The sequence below is a fragment of the Diceros bicornis genome, chromosome 32 (genome assembly GCF_020826845.1).
Source record: "Diceros bicornis minor isolate mBicDic1 chromosome 32, mDicBic1.mat.cur, whole genome shotgun sequence".
Taxonomy (NCBI): Eukaryota; Metazoa; Chordata; class Mammalia; order Perissodactyla; family Rhinocerotidae; genus Diceros; species Diceros bicornis.
In genome coordinates this window covers 26684621-26700318 of record NC_080771.1, presented here as the reverse complement: position 1 = coordinate 26700318, position 15698 = coordinate 26684621, and the positions used below count along the sequence as shown (strand labels likewise).

The 15698-nt window shown below is 35.6% G+C and overlaps 1 protein-coding gene across 1 annotated transcript in view; it reads right to left on the bottom strand.

The window, feature by feature from the left end:
- Window positions 1-15698, bottom strand: part of CNTNAP4 (contactin associated protein family member 4) — a 261402-nt gene that overhangs the window by 84282 nt on the left and 161422 nt on the right. The window contains exons 11-12 of the mRNA XM_058528320.1: window positions 13839-13945; window positions 10973-11092 (exon numbers count right to left, since the gene is read on the bottom strand). Of these exons, the coding sequence (XP_058384303.1) occupies window positions 10973-11092; window positions 13839-13945 (227 nt within the window). The remainder of the gene's footprint in view (window positions 1-10972; window positions 11093-13838; window positions 13946-15698) is intronic.

Genomic DNA, 15698 nt, shown 5'->3' with positions numbered 1-15698 from the left:
GTGACAGAATATAGGAAGCAATATAGTAGGTCTGAAATCCTATAATTTTAGCCAACTCAACCTTGGCTACTAGAAGTTTAAGATTATGAATCCAGCAAATCTGTCAGCCTAGCCTCTGTTGGACTCTGCCTTTACTGTTCAGCAAAACGATTCATCTTTTCTTGTGGTAAATCAACGACATGCATGAGGAAGCTCATCTCTGGCTGAGTAGCTGCCAAAAGAGCGGGACAATCAACCTGCTTGAAGCCTTTGTCTCTTTGCCTTCTGGGTCACACTGAAAGGGACGTCCCTATGGTTTAGCACCCACCGGATCACAATTAACACATGATTCTAAAGGTCTTTGAAAGTGTTGTAAGAAATCCAAGACCATAGTGCATGACAACTATTAAAGGGCAGCTCACAGAAAGGTTTCCTTTGGAAATTCTAAAATTTCAATATTATGATAGTTTCTGTAAGTGATTTCATTTTCTAATAAAAAGTACCACACAGTGTGAAGTTAAACAGATGCCACACTGATTAAACAATCCAGATTTCCAAGGGAAAGCAGAGTCAACGAATCACCACAATAAATTCTGAGCCATGGAAATGAATGCCCAGCAGCCGTGTTCCAGATCTTACGTGCTTTACTAACAGAGGGAATCTCTCAAAACTATTAACCTAGAGCCTCTTTACTCTTCTTTCAGACATGATTGTGTTATCTGACGTTTCTACAAATACCCATTTAGAAATTACAACCGTAAAAGACAGACTTCATCACAGTTTGTAATTCAGTATTTTGTGATTTATTTTATTGGTTTTTTCCACTGGTCTACAAGCTCTATGAGAAGAGTGATAGTTTCTGATTCCATAACCATAGTGTCTCCAGCACATAGCACAATGGCTTGGCAACATGCAGAAGAAGACATTAAAGAAATGAGGGAACAAACAAATGAGTAAATAAAGACAATGCATTGTCCAGACTACAGCACAACCTTCCGGGTTATCCGATTCTGATTCTATGGTGGCTCTGCAAGTTTCATTGCCTTTTAGCTGTTTTACAACTCTGTGAATTGTAGATAACTGATAGAATTGCAAAATAATGCTAAGTCTGAAACTGTGAAGGGTATGAGATGTTATCCTACTTGCTAGTTAACAAATTCTCTTGCCTCATATACAAATTGTATCCACTTGTCTATTTATCTAGATCTAGATCTAGATAGACATATAGATGTAGATATAGATACATACTAACAGACACAGGAGATCTCTGGATCAGGGACCATTTGCTTACAGACAATCTTAGCAGCATCCATCCTCCACACTCCAATATCCCATGGCCAATACAATGAGTGCCAGATGGATCTGCACATGCTGGAGTTGTGCCACAAGAGAGGAACCCCAAAATGATGAGACTTGTAGCTTACAGAGGATGGCTGGCACATCTTCTCCCCTCCATAGAGTGAGAGAGGAACTTTGGCTCTGGAATGCAACAAATCCTTTCTGAGGTGAGTAGGGGCCAACCCTTAGGTTTTTATCACTCTTAGAACATAGGCAAATACATCCGGGTGAGGTAAGCCTTTAAAACTCTCCAGAGAAATTCACTATCTCTTACTACCAAGACATATTTACATTAAAGTATCCTTTAACACAAGCGTCCAGATTTTTTTTTTTTTTTTTTTTTTTTTGCTTAGCAAGCAAGGTGTTGTTTCCTTTCAACAAGTAATTCCTGTCTCTAGACAAGCAAATTCCACCTGGTGGAGGTTCTACTGACTTCCTTCCTCCACTATGGAAGGAGCCAGCGTTGCCTCCATTTGCACATTCATTTCAAGATTATAGATACGTCTGTTCTTTGGATTCTCCTTTGAGCCAGTTGTAACATCTGACCTGTTTCTTCATTAATAATGTGTTAAACAAAATCTTTAAAATGTGTTTTTTTAGCTTTTACTTTTATATTTGTGTAAGGGTCATGATTTTATTTTTTTTGAAAATTATCCTTTATCGAATGCAAAGAGAGTTGTTAAGGTAAGGAGACACAGGGAAATGAATAACAAGAGATAGCCAAAACAGGCAGAAAATCTATGAGATTTAATAAACACACTAAAAGAACTGAAAGACAGTTTGGGTCCACCAGTGTCTCCCCCTGAAAAGATTTCCAATGATATAAATTGTATGTAAAGCAACTGAGTAATTAAGAACTTGATTTATCTTAGGCTGACTGCTATTTTTTAGTGTGATAACAGTGTGAAGAAAAAACATGCTGTTTAAGCAACACAGTTGCAAAGCTTGTGTTCCTTCATGCTTAATAGCTGAGGGTGATAGATGTGATAAAGACTGTGCGAGCAGGTAGGAAATGCTGTGTTAAGGAAAGCCAGGAGATGACAGAACAGCAAGCATCCTGGAGCAAAATGATGTCAACAAGCTGCATTTGAACAATGACAGTTAGTTATTAACTCTCATAGCTATGAAGAAGGCCTTTATTATTGAAATGCCTGACGTGAAAATAATTTTGTTAGTATAAGTCTTTACTCCAGCATTCTCGTGGAATGGTCTCAGGAGCCCTATCTCAGAATCATATGAGGAGTTTAACAGAGCAGAGACCCAGGCCTTGATCTCTAAACTTACTGAGTCAGTGAAACCAAATCTAGGAGTCTTCATAGCGGTGCAGTAGGAAAGGGTGAGTTTAAGCCATAGAATTACCATTTTCACAAAAGTTTGAAAGCTACTGTTTTAGCTCTCATCAATTTCTCCCCACCCAAACAATTGTCCTTACAATGCAATGTTTAATAATGAGAAACTTCTTGAACATAAAACTATTTCATTATGAAAAAGAAAACAATGGATTTAGTGTAGAAGAAAAAAAGCCCTGTACATTTCAATAAGGACAGCCACTGGGATTCATATTATCCTAACTCGTTATTTTTAAATTATATTTAGAATACTCTGTTTAGAAAGATTTTCAGTCTTTAACATAGTTTAGGAAAATGTCCATTCAAAAGAGATCTTTTTTGTCTTTTTTAGTCACAGCTTTAAATACATATGGAATCATTTGTTTGAAACAAATTCTAGACTAGTAACTGGATTTTAAGTTACATTTGCAAGTTATCGATTCAGCATTTTGTCTTGTTTTCATAATTGTTCTCCTAATTTGTATAACTAGAGGATATGTTATTGGCTGCAATCAATGAGACATTGACAGAACGTAGCCTTTTCTAGTGGAAAAATTTTCAGGCTGGGAGAAAAGAGACCAAGATTTAGTTCTTGATCTACCCCTAATGATATTCTTCAGTTTGCCTCACAGAACCTTCCCAGGTCTTGGCTTTCTCATTTGCAAAACCAGATCAATAAAGTTTCAAGCTGTAACATGTATTTCTCACTAGGTTGTTACATTCTGGGACTGCCACTTTTGTTTGAATATATTTCAATATTCCAGAGCTTCTGAAGACACTTAGCTGTCTCCTAACTGGATTATCTGTGTCTCTGCCCTCAACAGCTTGCTTTTCGAATGGCTTTAAATATTGTAAATGTCCTCTTTTTCATCAATACTTTTTGATAATTTTGCTAAAGTACCTTTAACCTCTCCGTGTGTGTGCATATATATGTATATACATATATATATACACACACATATATTTACTTCAAGTCTCTCAGAGTTGTCAGACTTACGTGAATAAAATAAGGTACATCAATTAGTAATATAATATGACAAGGTAAATGTTTATTTAACAGAAATGAAATAATTCATTCAAGAAAATGAAACAGAAAACTTCCTTATCATTAATTAAAAATATGCATGGTTTATAAATTACTGGATTATTATACATAATAAACATAATATATGTATGTATGTGTATATAATCAATCCTCATTATCTGCAGATCCTCATTATTTGTGAATTCGCCTACTCACAAAAATTTATTTGTAACCCCAAAATCAATACTCGAGGCTCTCTCGTACATCTGCAGACACGTACAAAGCAGCAAAAAATTTGAGTTGCCCAATACACACGTATCCAGCTGAAGTTGGACAAGGCAACACTCTGTCTCTCTGTTCCAGCTCTCATGCTGTGAGCAAGTACCTTACTTGTGATCTATTTAGTGTCATGTTTTTTGCATTTCTGTGGTTTTTCTTGGTGACTTTGCTGTTTAAAATGACCTCTACGTGTAGTGCTGAAGCACAACGTGCTACGTGTGTTCCTAAGCACAAGAAGTCTGTGAGGCGCCTTATGAGAAAACATATGTGTTAGATAAGAATCGTTCCAGTGTGTTATAGTGCTGTTGGTTGTGAGTTCAATGTTAATGAATCAACATTATTAAATAAGGTGTCTTTAATCTGAAATACAAGTGCAACAAGGTTACGTATTGATCAGTTGATGAGAACACTGTAACCAGAGGCTCCCAGGAATCTAATCTTACTGTATTTTCCCCTAGGAGCAGTAGTCCAATATTCACTAATTCAGTGCCCAGGGTTACTTTACAGAACATAACTATCACAGATAACAAGAATTGCGTGCATGTGTGTGTGTGTGTGGTGTATTTCTTAAAGCTTTAAAGATTAGAGATTTTTGTAGTATATTTTGAAATCAGGGAGTGTGATACCTCCAGCTTTGTTCTTTTTTCTCAGGATTCCTTTAGCTATTCGGGGTCTTTTGTTGTTCCACATAAATTTTAGGATTCTTTGTTCTATTTCTGTGAAAAATGTTGTTGGAACTTTGATAGGGATTGCATTGAATCTATAGATGGCTTTAGGAAGTATGGACATCTTAACTATGTTAATTCTTCCAATCCAAGAGCACGGAATATCGTTCCATTTCTTTGTGTCTTCTTCAATTTCTTTCAGAAATGTTTTATAGTTTTCGGTGTACAGATCTTTCACCTCTTTGGTTAAGTTTATTCCTAGGTATTTTATTCTTTTTGTTGCAATTGTAAATGGGATTGTATTCTTAATTTCTCTTTCTGCTACTTCGTTGTTAGTGTATAGAAATGCAACTGATTTTTGTATGTTGATTTTGTATCCTGCAACTTTACCATATTCGTTTATTACTTCTAAAAGTTTTCTGGTGGATTCTTTAGGGTTTTCTATATATAAAATCATGTCATCTGCAAATAGTGACAGTTTCACTTCTTCCTTTCCAATTTGGATCCCTTTTATTTCTTTCTCTTGCCTGATTGCTCTGGCTAGGACTACCAGAATACTATGTTAAATAAGAGTGGTGACAGTGGGCATCCTTGTCTGGTTCCTGTTCTTAGAGGGATAGCTTTCAGTTTTTCACCATTGAGGATGGTATTAGCTGTGGGTTTCTCATATATGGTCTTTATTATGTTGAGGTACTTTCCTTCTATACCCATTTTATTCAGAGTTTTTATCATAAATGGATGCTGTATCTTGTCAAATGCTTTCTCTGCATCTATTGAGATGATCATGTGATTTTTTGTTCTTCATTTTATTAATGTGGTGTATTACGTTGATTGATTTGCGAATGTTAAACCATTCCTGCATCCCTGGAATAAATCCCACTTGATCATGGTGTATAATCTTTTTAACGTATTGTTGTATGCGATTTGCTAGTATTTTGTTGAGGATTTTCGCATCGATGTTCATCAGTGATATTGGCCTGTAATTTTCTTTTTTTTGTGTGTTGTCCTTGTCTGGTTTTGGTATCAGGGTAATGTCAGCTTCGTAGAATGAGTTAGGGAGCTTCCCCCCCTCCTCAATTTTTTGGAAGAGTTTGAGAAGGATAGGTATTAAGTCTTCTTTGAATGTTTGGTAGAATTCACCAGGGAAGCCGTCTGGTCCTGGACTTTTATTTTTGGGGAGGTTTTTGATTACTGTTTCGATCTCCTTACTGGTCATTGGTCTATTCAAATTCTCTACTTCTTCTTGATCCAGTTTTGGAAGGTTGTATGATTCTAAGAATTTATCCATTTCTTCCAGATTGTCGAATTGGTTGGCATATAGCTTTTCATATAGCTATAGTAACCAAAACAGCATGGTACTGGCACAAAAACAGACACACAGATCAATGGAATAGAATCGAAAGCCCAGAAATAAACCCACACATCTATGGACAGCTAATCTTTGACAAAAGAGCCAAGAACATACAATGGGGAAAAGAAAGTCTCTTCAACAAATGGTGTTGGGAAAACTGGATAGCCACATGCAAAAAAATGAAAGTAGACCCTTACCTTACACCATACACAAAAATTAACTCCAAATGGATTAAAGACTTGAATGTAAGACCTGAAACTATGAAACTTCTAGAAGAAAACATAGGCAGTACGCTCTTCGACATCGGTCTTAGCAACATTTTTTCAAACACCACATCTGACCGGGCAAGAGAAACAATAGAAAAAATAAACAAATGGGACTACATCAAACTAAAAAGCTTCTGCACAGCAAAGGAAACCATCAACAAAACGAAAAGACAACCTAACAATTGGGAGAAGATATTTGCAAACCATACATCTGATAAGGGCTTAATCTCCAAAATATATAAAGAACTCATGCATCTCAACAACAACAAAACTAACAACCCAATTAAAAAATGGGCAAAAGACCTGAACAGACATTTCTCCAAAGAAGATATACAGATGGCCAACAGACACATGAAAAGATGTTCAAAATCACTAACTATCAGGGAAATGCAAATCAAAACTACAATGAGATATCACCTCACGCCCGTCAGGATGGCTATAATTAACAAGACAGGAAACAACATGCATTGGAGAGGATGTGGAGAGAAGGGAACTCTCATACACTGCTGGTGGGAGTGCAAACTGGTGCAGCCACTATGGAAAACAGTATGGAGATTCCTCAAAAAATCAACGATAGAACTACCATATGATCCAGCTATTCCACTGTTGGGTATTTATCCAAAAAACTTGAAAACACCAATTTGCAAAGGTACGTGCACCCCTGTGTTCATTGCAGCGTTATTCACAATAGCCAAGACTTGGAAGCAACCTAAGTGCCCATCAAGGGACGAATGGATAAAGAAGATGTGGTATATATACACAATGGAATACTACTCAGCCATAAGAAACGATGAAATCCAGCCATTTGTGACAACGTGGATGGACATTGAGGGTATAATGCAAAGTGAAATAAGTCAGAGGGAGAAGGTCAAATACCGTATGATTTCCTTCATTAAGTAGTAGATAATAACAACAATAAACAAACACATAGGGACAGAGATTGGATTGGTGGTTACCAGAGGGGAAGGGGGGAGGGAGGAGGGTGAAAGGGATAATTCGGTACATATGTGTGGTGATGGGTTGTAATTAGTATTTGGGTGGTGAACATGATGTAATCTATGCAGAAATAGAAGTACAATGATGTACACCTGAAATTTTTACAATGTTATAAACCAATGTTACTACAATAAACAAAAAATTTAAAAAAAAATAAAAAATAAAAAAAATAAAAAAGATTAGAGATTTTTATCAACTTAGACGTATCTGATTTACAGAATCAACACTTTATAAAGCACATGCATGTGAACAGTTCAAGATGCATTTGCAGGAACGTAGGATTCACAGGAATGCAGTGACAGATTGTTAAATCTCACCCACAACCCAAGCGATACAAACAGGAAAGATCAAAAGTTATTTGACATTTGAATTCATATCTGTCACTTGCAAAGTTTTACTCTCCTCTCTGTGAAGTCTTTTCACACTTATGTTTAATTCTGACATAATAGAGCAGGCTGTTCTGTCAAGTTTGAGAACCACAGGTCTAAAACAGCAATTCCCAAACATGAGTACCCATGAGAATCAATTGGGAAGATTTTTTCAAATATTGGTTCTATTGTCCCACCTCAAGCGCTGAGTCAGAACCTCCTGGGAGTCTGTACTGTGCAGACTGAGGAACTTCATTGAGGGGACAAACGTGGGAATCATCAGCTCTCTTAGGTTGCTTTGGTTTATGGAGCAGTGCTATGTTCTGAATGTTTGTGTCCACCCCTAAATTCATATGTTGAATCACCTAACCTCCAAAAGTGATGGTATTATAGGTGGGACCTTTGGGAGGTGATTAGGTTATGAGGGTGGAGTCCTCATGAATATGATTAGTGCTCTTATAAAAGAGACCCCACAGAGCCCCTTCTAACACGTGAGGATACAAGAAGTCTGCAACCCGGAAAAGGGCCCTCACTTGACTATGCCGGCACCATGATCTTGGACTTCCCAGTTTCTAAAACTGTGAGAAATAAATTTCTGCTGTTTAAAAGCTACCCAGTCTGCGATATTTTGCTATAGCAGCCAGAACAGACAAGATTCACAATGTGTCCACAATGGTTGTGAGAGCGCAGAGAAGCTACCTGGTTGTGTTATATGAAAAATCTCTAAAGACACATTCTATAGTAATTTCCCAAATATTTGTTGCCAAGGTTTTACCAACATCCTGCAGTTTTTAGAATTACAGATTAATAAAAAGGAACTTTTCCTCCCATATTCAACTGCCTTCTCAGTATCCCGTTTAAAGGTGTAGCAGACATCTTAAAATGTGTAAAATTGAGCTCCTGATCTTTCCCCTCAAACCCTTCCTAGACCACGTCTCAAATAATGGCAACTCAACCACGCCAGTTGCCTAAGCCAAAAATGCAGTGTTATTTTTGGTTCTTTTTGTTTTCTCACACCTCATGTGTATACAATGAGAAAACCTCCCTCCTTCCCCCATCTACATTGCTATTATCCAGGGCAAGCCCCCATCATCAGCTCTTGCCTGGATTCTCCCACTACTTGAACTGGTCTCCAAACAGGTTTCCTAACTCTTATTATAGATATACATATATACACATATAGATATATATCTTATATATATGGTCTCTTAATAGGTCTCTCCCTCCTCCTAGATAGGCATTTCCCAACACAAGAGCAACCATGATCTTCTTAAAGGAAGTCAGATTGCATCCACCATTGCTTAAAACTCTCCAATGTCTTCTCATATCATTCAGAGAGTAAAAACCAGAGACCTTACAACATTGTTGTAAGGACCTCATGACTCTTCCCCTCCTGTCCCCGCCCCACCTGACTCTCTCCTGAACCCCTACTACTCCCCGATTACTAGCCATCCTCCAGCCACACTGGATTTGTTGCTGTTTTCTGAACACACCTGGTAAGATCACCTCTCTCAGGACTTAGCACTTGCTATTTCCTCTGCCTGGAAGGTTCTTTCCCCAGATGTTCACTACCTGATTTTAAGCAGTGAATCCTCCTCTGCAACACCTCCTGCTTCCCTTTAATATTTCCCTCTTCTGTTTGTTTTGCTCCATAAAACTTTGACTTCCTGACACAGCATTGTCCAATGTAAACTTTCTGCAATGATGGAATAAGTAGCTATTGAGCAGTTAAAATGTGACCAGTGAGATGGAGGAACTGACATTTAATCCAATCTTATTTTAAAGAATGAATTTAATTTAAATTTGTAAAATTTATTTCAATTCATTTAGTTTTTATTAATTAATTTCAATGAAATTTGAATCTAAGTAGGCATTTGCTGCTAGTGGCTATTATATTGGACAGCACAGTTCATCTAGAATTCATTTCTTCATGTTTCATGATGAAGGGATCAAGATTCCTTTTTACAAAATTTATATACAATTTCCCCCAGCACTACTGGTTAAAAAGACCATCATTCCTTCACTTACATCAATGCCACCTTGGCAATAAGTCAACTATCTATATATAAGTGAGTCTGTATATTGATTCTCTATTTTGTTTCTTTGGTCTATTTGTCTATCCTTGTGCCAATCACGAACTGTTTCATTAGCCTATCAGTATAATGTCTTCATATATGGTAGAGTCCTTCAACTTTATTTTTGAAGAATGATTTGGTTCTTCTTGTCCCTTCAAATAAGCTGATAAATTTTAGAATGGTCTTGCCAGTTTTCACCAAAACAATTGTACCAACAAACACCCTGCTGGAAACTTTAATTTAGGTTTGCACTGAATTAATACCTAGTTGGGAAGAATTGACATTTATACCATATTGAGTTTTCTAATCAATGAAAATTTTATATTTCTCCATTTATTTAGGATTTTAATTTATCTCGAGAGCATTTTATACTCATCTGTGTAGAAGCTTGGCACATCTTTCATTAGATTTATTACCATGTATTTGAGATTTTTGATGCTATTGAAAATACCATCTGCTAAAATTTCATTTTCTAATTGCTTATTGCTAGTATACAGAAATAAAATTAATGTTTATATTAACTTGATATCCAGTTATCATCCTAAACTTTAGTAGTGTATCTGTAGATTGTTTAGAATATTCTCAATACATAACCTGGTCATCTACAAATAATGAGACTCTTAATTCTTCCTTTCCAGTATGTATATTTTTCATTTCTTTCTCTTGCTTTATTGCATTGGCTAAGACCTCCAATACGATGATGAACAGAGTGGTAACAGGAGGCATTCTTGTGTTAATGCTAGTAACAGGGGTAAAGCTTTCAATATTTCACCATAAACTGTGATATATGTTGTAGGTTTTTTTGTGGGTACTCTAACAAATTAAAGAAATTTCCTTCTATTGGTAATTTATTGAGTTTTCATTTTCTCTTGTGTCATGAATGGATGTTTAATGTAATCAAACACATTTTCCATGACTATTAATTCCTATTTAAATATATGTAGGTAAAGAATTCAAGAACAAACTGCATGTTTATATACATTTAAAAAGCAAATATTTTTCAAAGCTTTCACATATATCAATCACCTCAGAGAAATTAAGTCTATCCTTTTTGTTTTGGGACTTAATAAGATACAGTTATTAGAAATTCTACACAGATACCAGATGCACAGAAAATAACGACAACATTTTAAATTGTTACCATTAAATTACTTTAAAAGATTTACGTTAAATTTTTCTACTGAACAATATATATTTTAATCAAGTTGCAAATTAGGTCAACTTTCTAATTGTTTCATTTTAATTTGGTGTGTTTAAAGCATTCATGCAAATGAAACTATTAAATGAAAGTTGATTAACTCACCAGTCATATTGCAATATAGAAGAAAGGGTTCTAGGGGACCACTTCCATCTGAATCTATATAGTAAAACCCTGAAGTATTTCCTCTATGCTTATAGGCTTCACATGACTGCTCATAGATAGCTGTAAAAAAAAAAATGGTTCATCATAAATGGTATAGTATAAAATGAATCTCTTAAATTTTAATTTATACATAAAATACTCCAAGTCTTGAAATTTAATGTGTACATTACTGACCAGGAGAAAGATAAAACATACTATAAAACAAAACATTCTTTTTTTAAAAAACTAATATGGACAAAAGTAGGTTAGATAGAAAAAAAAGAAGAATGAGGTTGTATTTTACGACATTTCATTTTATCACTAAAGGAATATGACATTACCTAGTCACAGTGAAAATTTAGTTTATTTTTACATTAGGTACAAAAACAAAAGAGAAGACAGGTGTTTTTTTGTGTATGTATGAGGAATATCTGTCCTGAGCTAACATCTACCAATCCTCCTCTTTTTTTTTGCTGCGCAAGACTGGCCCTGGGCTAACATCCATGCCCATCTTCCTCCACTTTATATGGGACGCCCACAGCATGGCTTGCCAGGCAGTGCGTAGGTGCACACCCGGGATCCGAACCAGCAAACCCCGGGCCACTGCATCGGAACGCGCGCACTTAACCGCTTGCGCCACCGGGCCGGCCCCAACAAGTGTTTTAATGTTAAGACATTTACAAGTATAATGTGACATGCATTTTGGACATCCATCCAAATGGATCTTTTGACAGTCATTTTGGAATTTCTAATTCTAGTATCACCTTCTAATAACACCTGAAGCACCATATACAATCTCCTTAAATAATCTGTTGTTATCCAATAATTATGCAATAGAAAACTTTCAAATAATGTTGTAACTATTCTCCTTTCCCACATAAAATTATCTATAGATAAAAATCATTTTTTCATAAAACGAATATGATTTACAAAGCTCTTTATCAATAATTTTAAAATTAATTTACAAAAGAAACTTTCTCTAATGCTCTGTAATGAGAATTCAAGATAATTAAAATTCAAAGTAGAAGAAACATTTGTACGAAATATACCCCAAGTGGTATCAATGCATTTTGATCCATAGGGTGTTTTTCATTATACAATTATATATTTGCCATGTACAACATTTGATATTAACACCTGTACGTGATGTGCATCTCTCACTGAACACTCGGCCAAATGTACTGATAATTTCCATCAAGCTTTTTATTCTATGAAATAAGAAATCAATCATCCCCTGAATGTCCTTCCCTGATCTATTCTAAATTTTTGAAAATTATATTAATGAGTTTTTAGACAATATGAAATAATGTAACTAATTTGCTCAGTGTTACAAAAATTTCAGATAATCATACAAGTTTGCTTCTCCACTCTTCCACAATCTGATGGCTTTATTCTGTTGCTATTATATATTACATAGATGGAAATATAAGCCTGGATTGCTTTCCAGTCACATTTGTATATTGTGCAGTGAAGTGGGCACGTAAAAATAGTTAATTTATTCATTTCTATATGCACATGCAAATGTTCATAAATTCCTTGAAAGATGTTGGCAGGATCGACACACAACTTTGGAGTGAGGGCTGGTATTAGACAGGACACGTGATTAGAGGAGGGTTTCGGGAGTAGTTTTTGCTTTACATATATTGCTTGACTTTTTATAACATGACTGTTTAACACATTATTTTCTAATACAATCTTTTAAAAGATCCATCCCTGCCCCCTCCTCTACTCATGATAAAAATAGTGATGGCTTCACTATAACCAGGTTTGTCATCCTGGCCCCATTTCTCAGAATGGTTACTGGCAAAAAACCCTCAGCTCCATTTAGACTACCTGCTCAAGAACCTAATAAATTAACTCAATGATTAGATCAAATTGTGGGCCACAGATGAAAATACTTATTTACTTATTATCCCATTTTTTTTCCTCAGAGCTGTTTCTGTTTCTATTTAGATTCAGTCATTGATAAAAATTAAAAATAAAGAGTCAATTAAAACACATTCAATTAGTTTTCTGTTGGAGTTAGTACTACAATGGGGATGATGGAGGATATAAGAAATTAAAATATACTGTCTCTCTGCTAGCTGGGTGACCTGGGTCAAGTAACTTGGCCTCTGGTTACATGAGGTGTGGCTTTAGCAACAGCAAACATTCTTCACAATCTTATGAGGCACGCCAATATACAAGTTGATGCCGCAGGAATGACTGGCCACAGTGGCAGAGGCTTTAAGGGGTGGAGCCCAGAGCTTCTCCTGATCATGCACTCTCCAGCCCTGAACAGGACTTCTGAGATCCCCCTTAGGATTCCCCAGGATGGGGAGCCCAGGATTCCAGTCTCAACTCTGGCAGGGTTGAGGTGGTCATCAGAATTAAACAAGTTGGGACATATAAAACACTATACCCGTACCTGGCATTTAGAAATTATGCGATGAAATTAACTATTATGATTAATACCATTATCCAACATCCTTATCCTCATCATCCTCATCAAAGGTGATTTATCAATAGAATCTAAGGATCACCTGTTCTGTATTGTACTTATGTTCATCCTTAGCTACTTTGTTTTCTATACATATTTTCCCTTTGCCAGCTAGCCTACTCTTTTCTATTCTGTTTTATATTACATATTTCTATAAGTTACCTTGACTACTTTATGAAAGGAGGTGTAGATTGAAAATAAACTAGAAATTGACTGGATGCTAAAATTCGGGGTTGTACATTCCAACACATGGTTGCACATACATGGACATATATACACACAGCAGTGAAAAGGGAGACGGAACAGGAAATGAGAAGAGGCAAGAACAAGCACGTGTGTCCAGCTTACAGTTGTGGCAAGTGGCTCCCCTGTAACCAGTGTTTGCACAGTTGCAGTGGAAGGTGTTCCAGGACTGGGAGCATTCACCACCATGTTCACAATAGTTGGGCAAACACCTAAAGGAAGGTGCAGATACAATCACTCTTTTTTATTTTGAGATATCATAAAATATTGATCGTTTATTCATGGTCATGTGAAAGAAGAATGTCTACACTAACATAAAGAGTAAATTTAACACGACTCATGGTTATTCAGTCTGTTGTTACGGCACTTTAATCACAGAACTAAACCTTAGATTGATAAATTCATCAGATTTCAACCAATTCTCAGGTAGTTGTGACTGCTTAATTTTCGACATGTTGTACTACATCAGAGTCCTTTCTTTGCCTTAAGTGACATAAAACTGATCCAATATGTTGCCAGAAATATCAATAGCTTACATAAAATAACAATGTTTAATCATATTGATTTACTACACTGAATATTTAAAGGAAGAAGGAATACAGAAGAGGGAAGGAAAGAAGTGGGAGGGAGGGTCATCTTTAGTTACTTGGCATACACACTCAGGAGTATTGAAGGTGTTTGTACAGACACACAAATTCCAAGCAGTGTGTCAGGGCGCCGTAGGGGGCTGAATCGAACTCACAGGGGCTCCCGGGATATTTTAAATTTTTAAGAGAAATACAAGTATACTCAACATCTGTCAAATATTGTGCAACCTACTAGCTTGAGGCGGCTCAATTTCAACATTCAATCATCACACGTTCCTTTTAATGATGTCCTATCTTTGAAAAGCCAGAGTTTTAGTAGTTGATAAAAAACAAGTACCATGTCAAATCAATGTTGAATAAAAATGAAAGTGGCAGTGTCTGATCTGATTCCGAGCTTTGAAAAGTCGTACAGTACCCAACAAGTAAACACGTGCAATTACTAAGTAATTGTGTTTAATTAACAACAAAATTAAAATATTTTTCAAATTATATATATATTTGTATATCTATTACTTTTTCAAAAGATTACTAAATGTGTTGTTAGGACATAAATATTTATAAAGTTGTTTGGACCTAAGCCACTTTTTAAATGAAAGTGTTAGGTATATCTTTTGGCTTGGGAACTGTGAAAAAATTATTGAAATAGGTAGGGCACCATGAATGAAAAAGTTGGGGAGCTTCCATTATCAACTCAAACAGCCCTGATCAGATTGTCGATGCTTTTTTAGAATTTAGATTGAAAGATATATTGAGACTAAGGCTTGAAATGCTCTCATCCACCCCAGAATAAAAAAATAAATAAACTACAAAACCTGTCAAGAATATATTCGTAATGGGTTTCTGCCACTTCCTTTATTAAAACTAAGGATGGGAACTTCATGTTTTGCTTATAGGATTTTTCCAATTTTAACTTAAAATAATGTTATTGATTTTTCCCAATAAAAAAATAGATATCCAGTATACAGAACTCAAAAAAGCCAGGAAACAATAGATAAGAAATATAATTTACAATCTTATTACATAAAAATTACCACTATAAATATATATATGCACGTGTATGTGTATATATATTTATTAATATAACCATAACATACATGTTATTTTGCAAACTGCTTTTTAAGAATTCAAAAGTAAATAATGGGCATCATTCCATGCCAATTAAATTTATACACATTTCAGCATTGTTATAGATTCATAGGAATCCATTCAAAGACCATTTCATGATTTATTTAATTTTTTAAGCATTTCAAATCAATAACAATCTAGAAGAGGGAAATTCTAAAAAAATTAAAACAATGACAATCCTAGCTGGTGAGCAGAAAAGAAAAAGGACAGAGCAGACTATTCTTTAACAGACCTCAAATGATGTTTTAAAAGG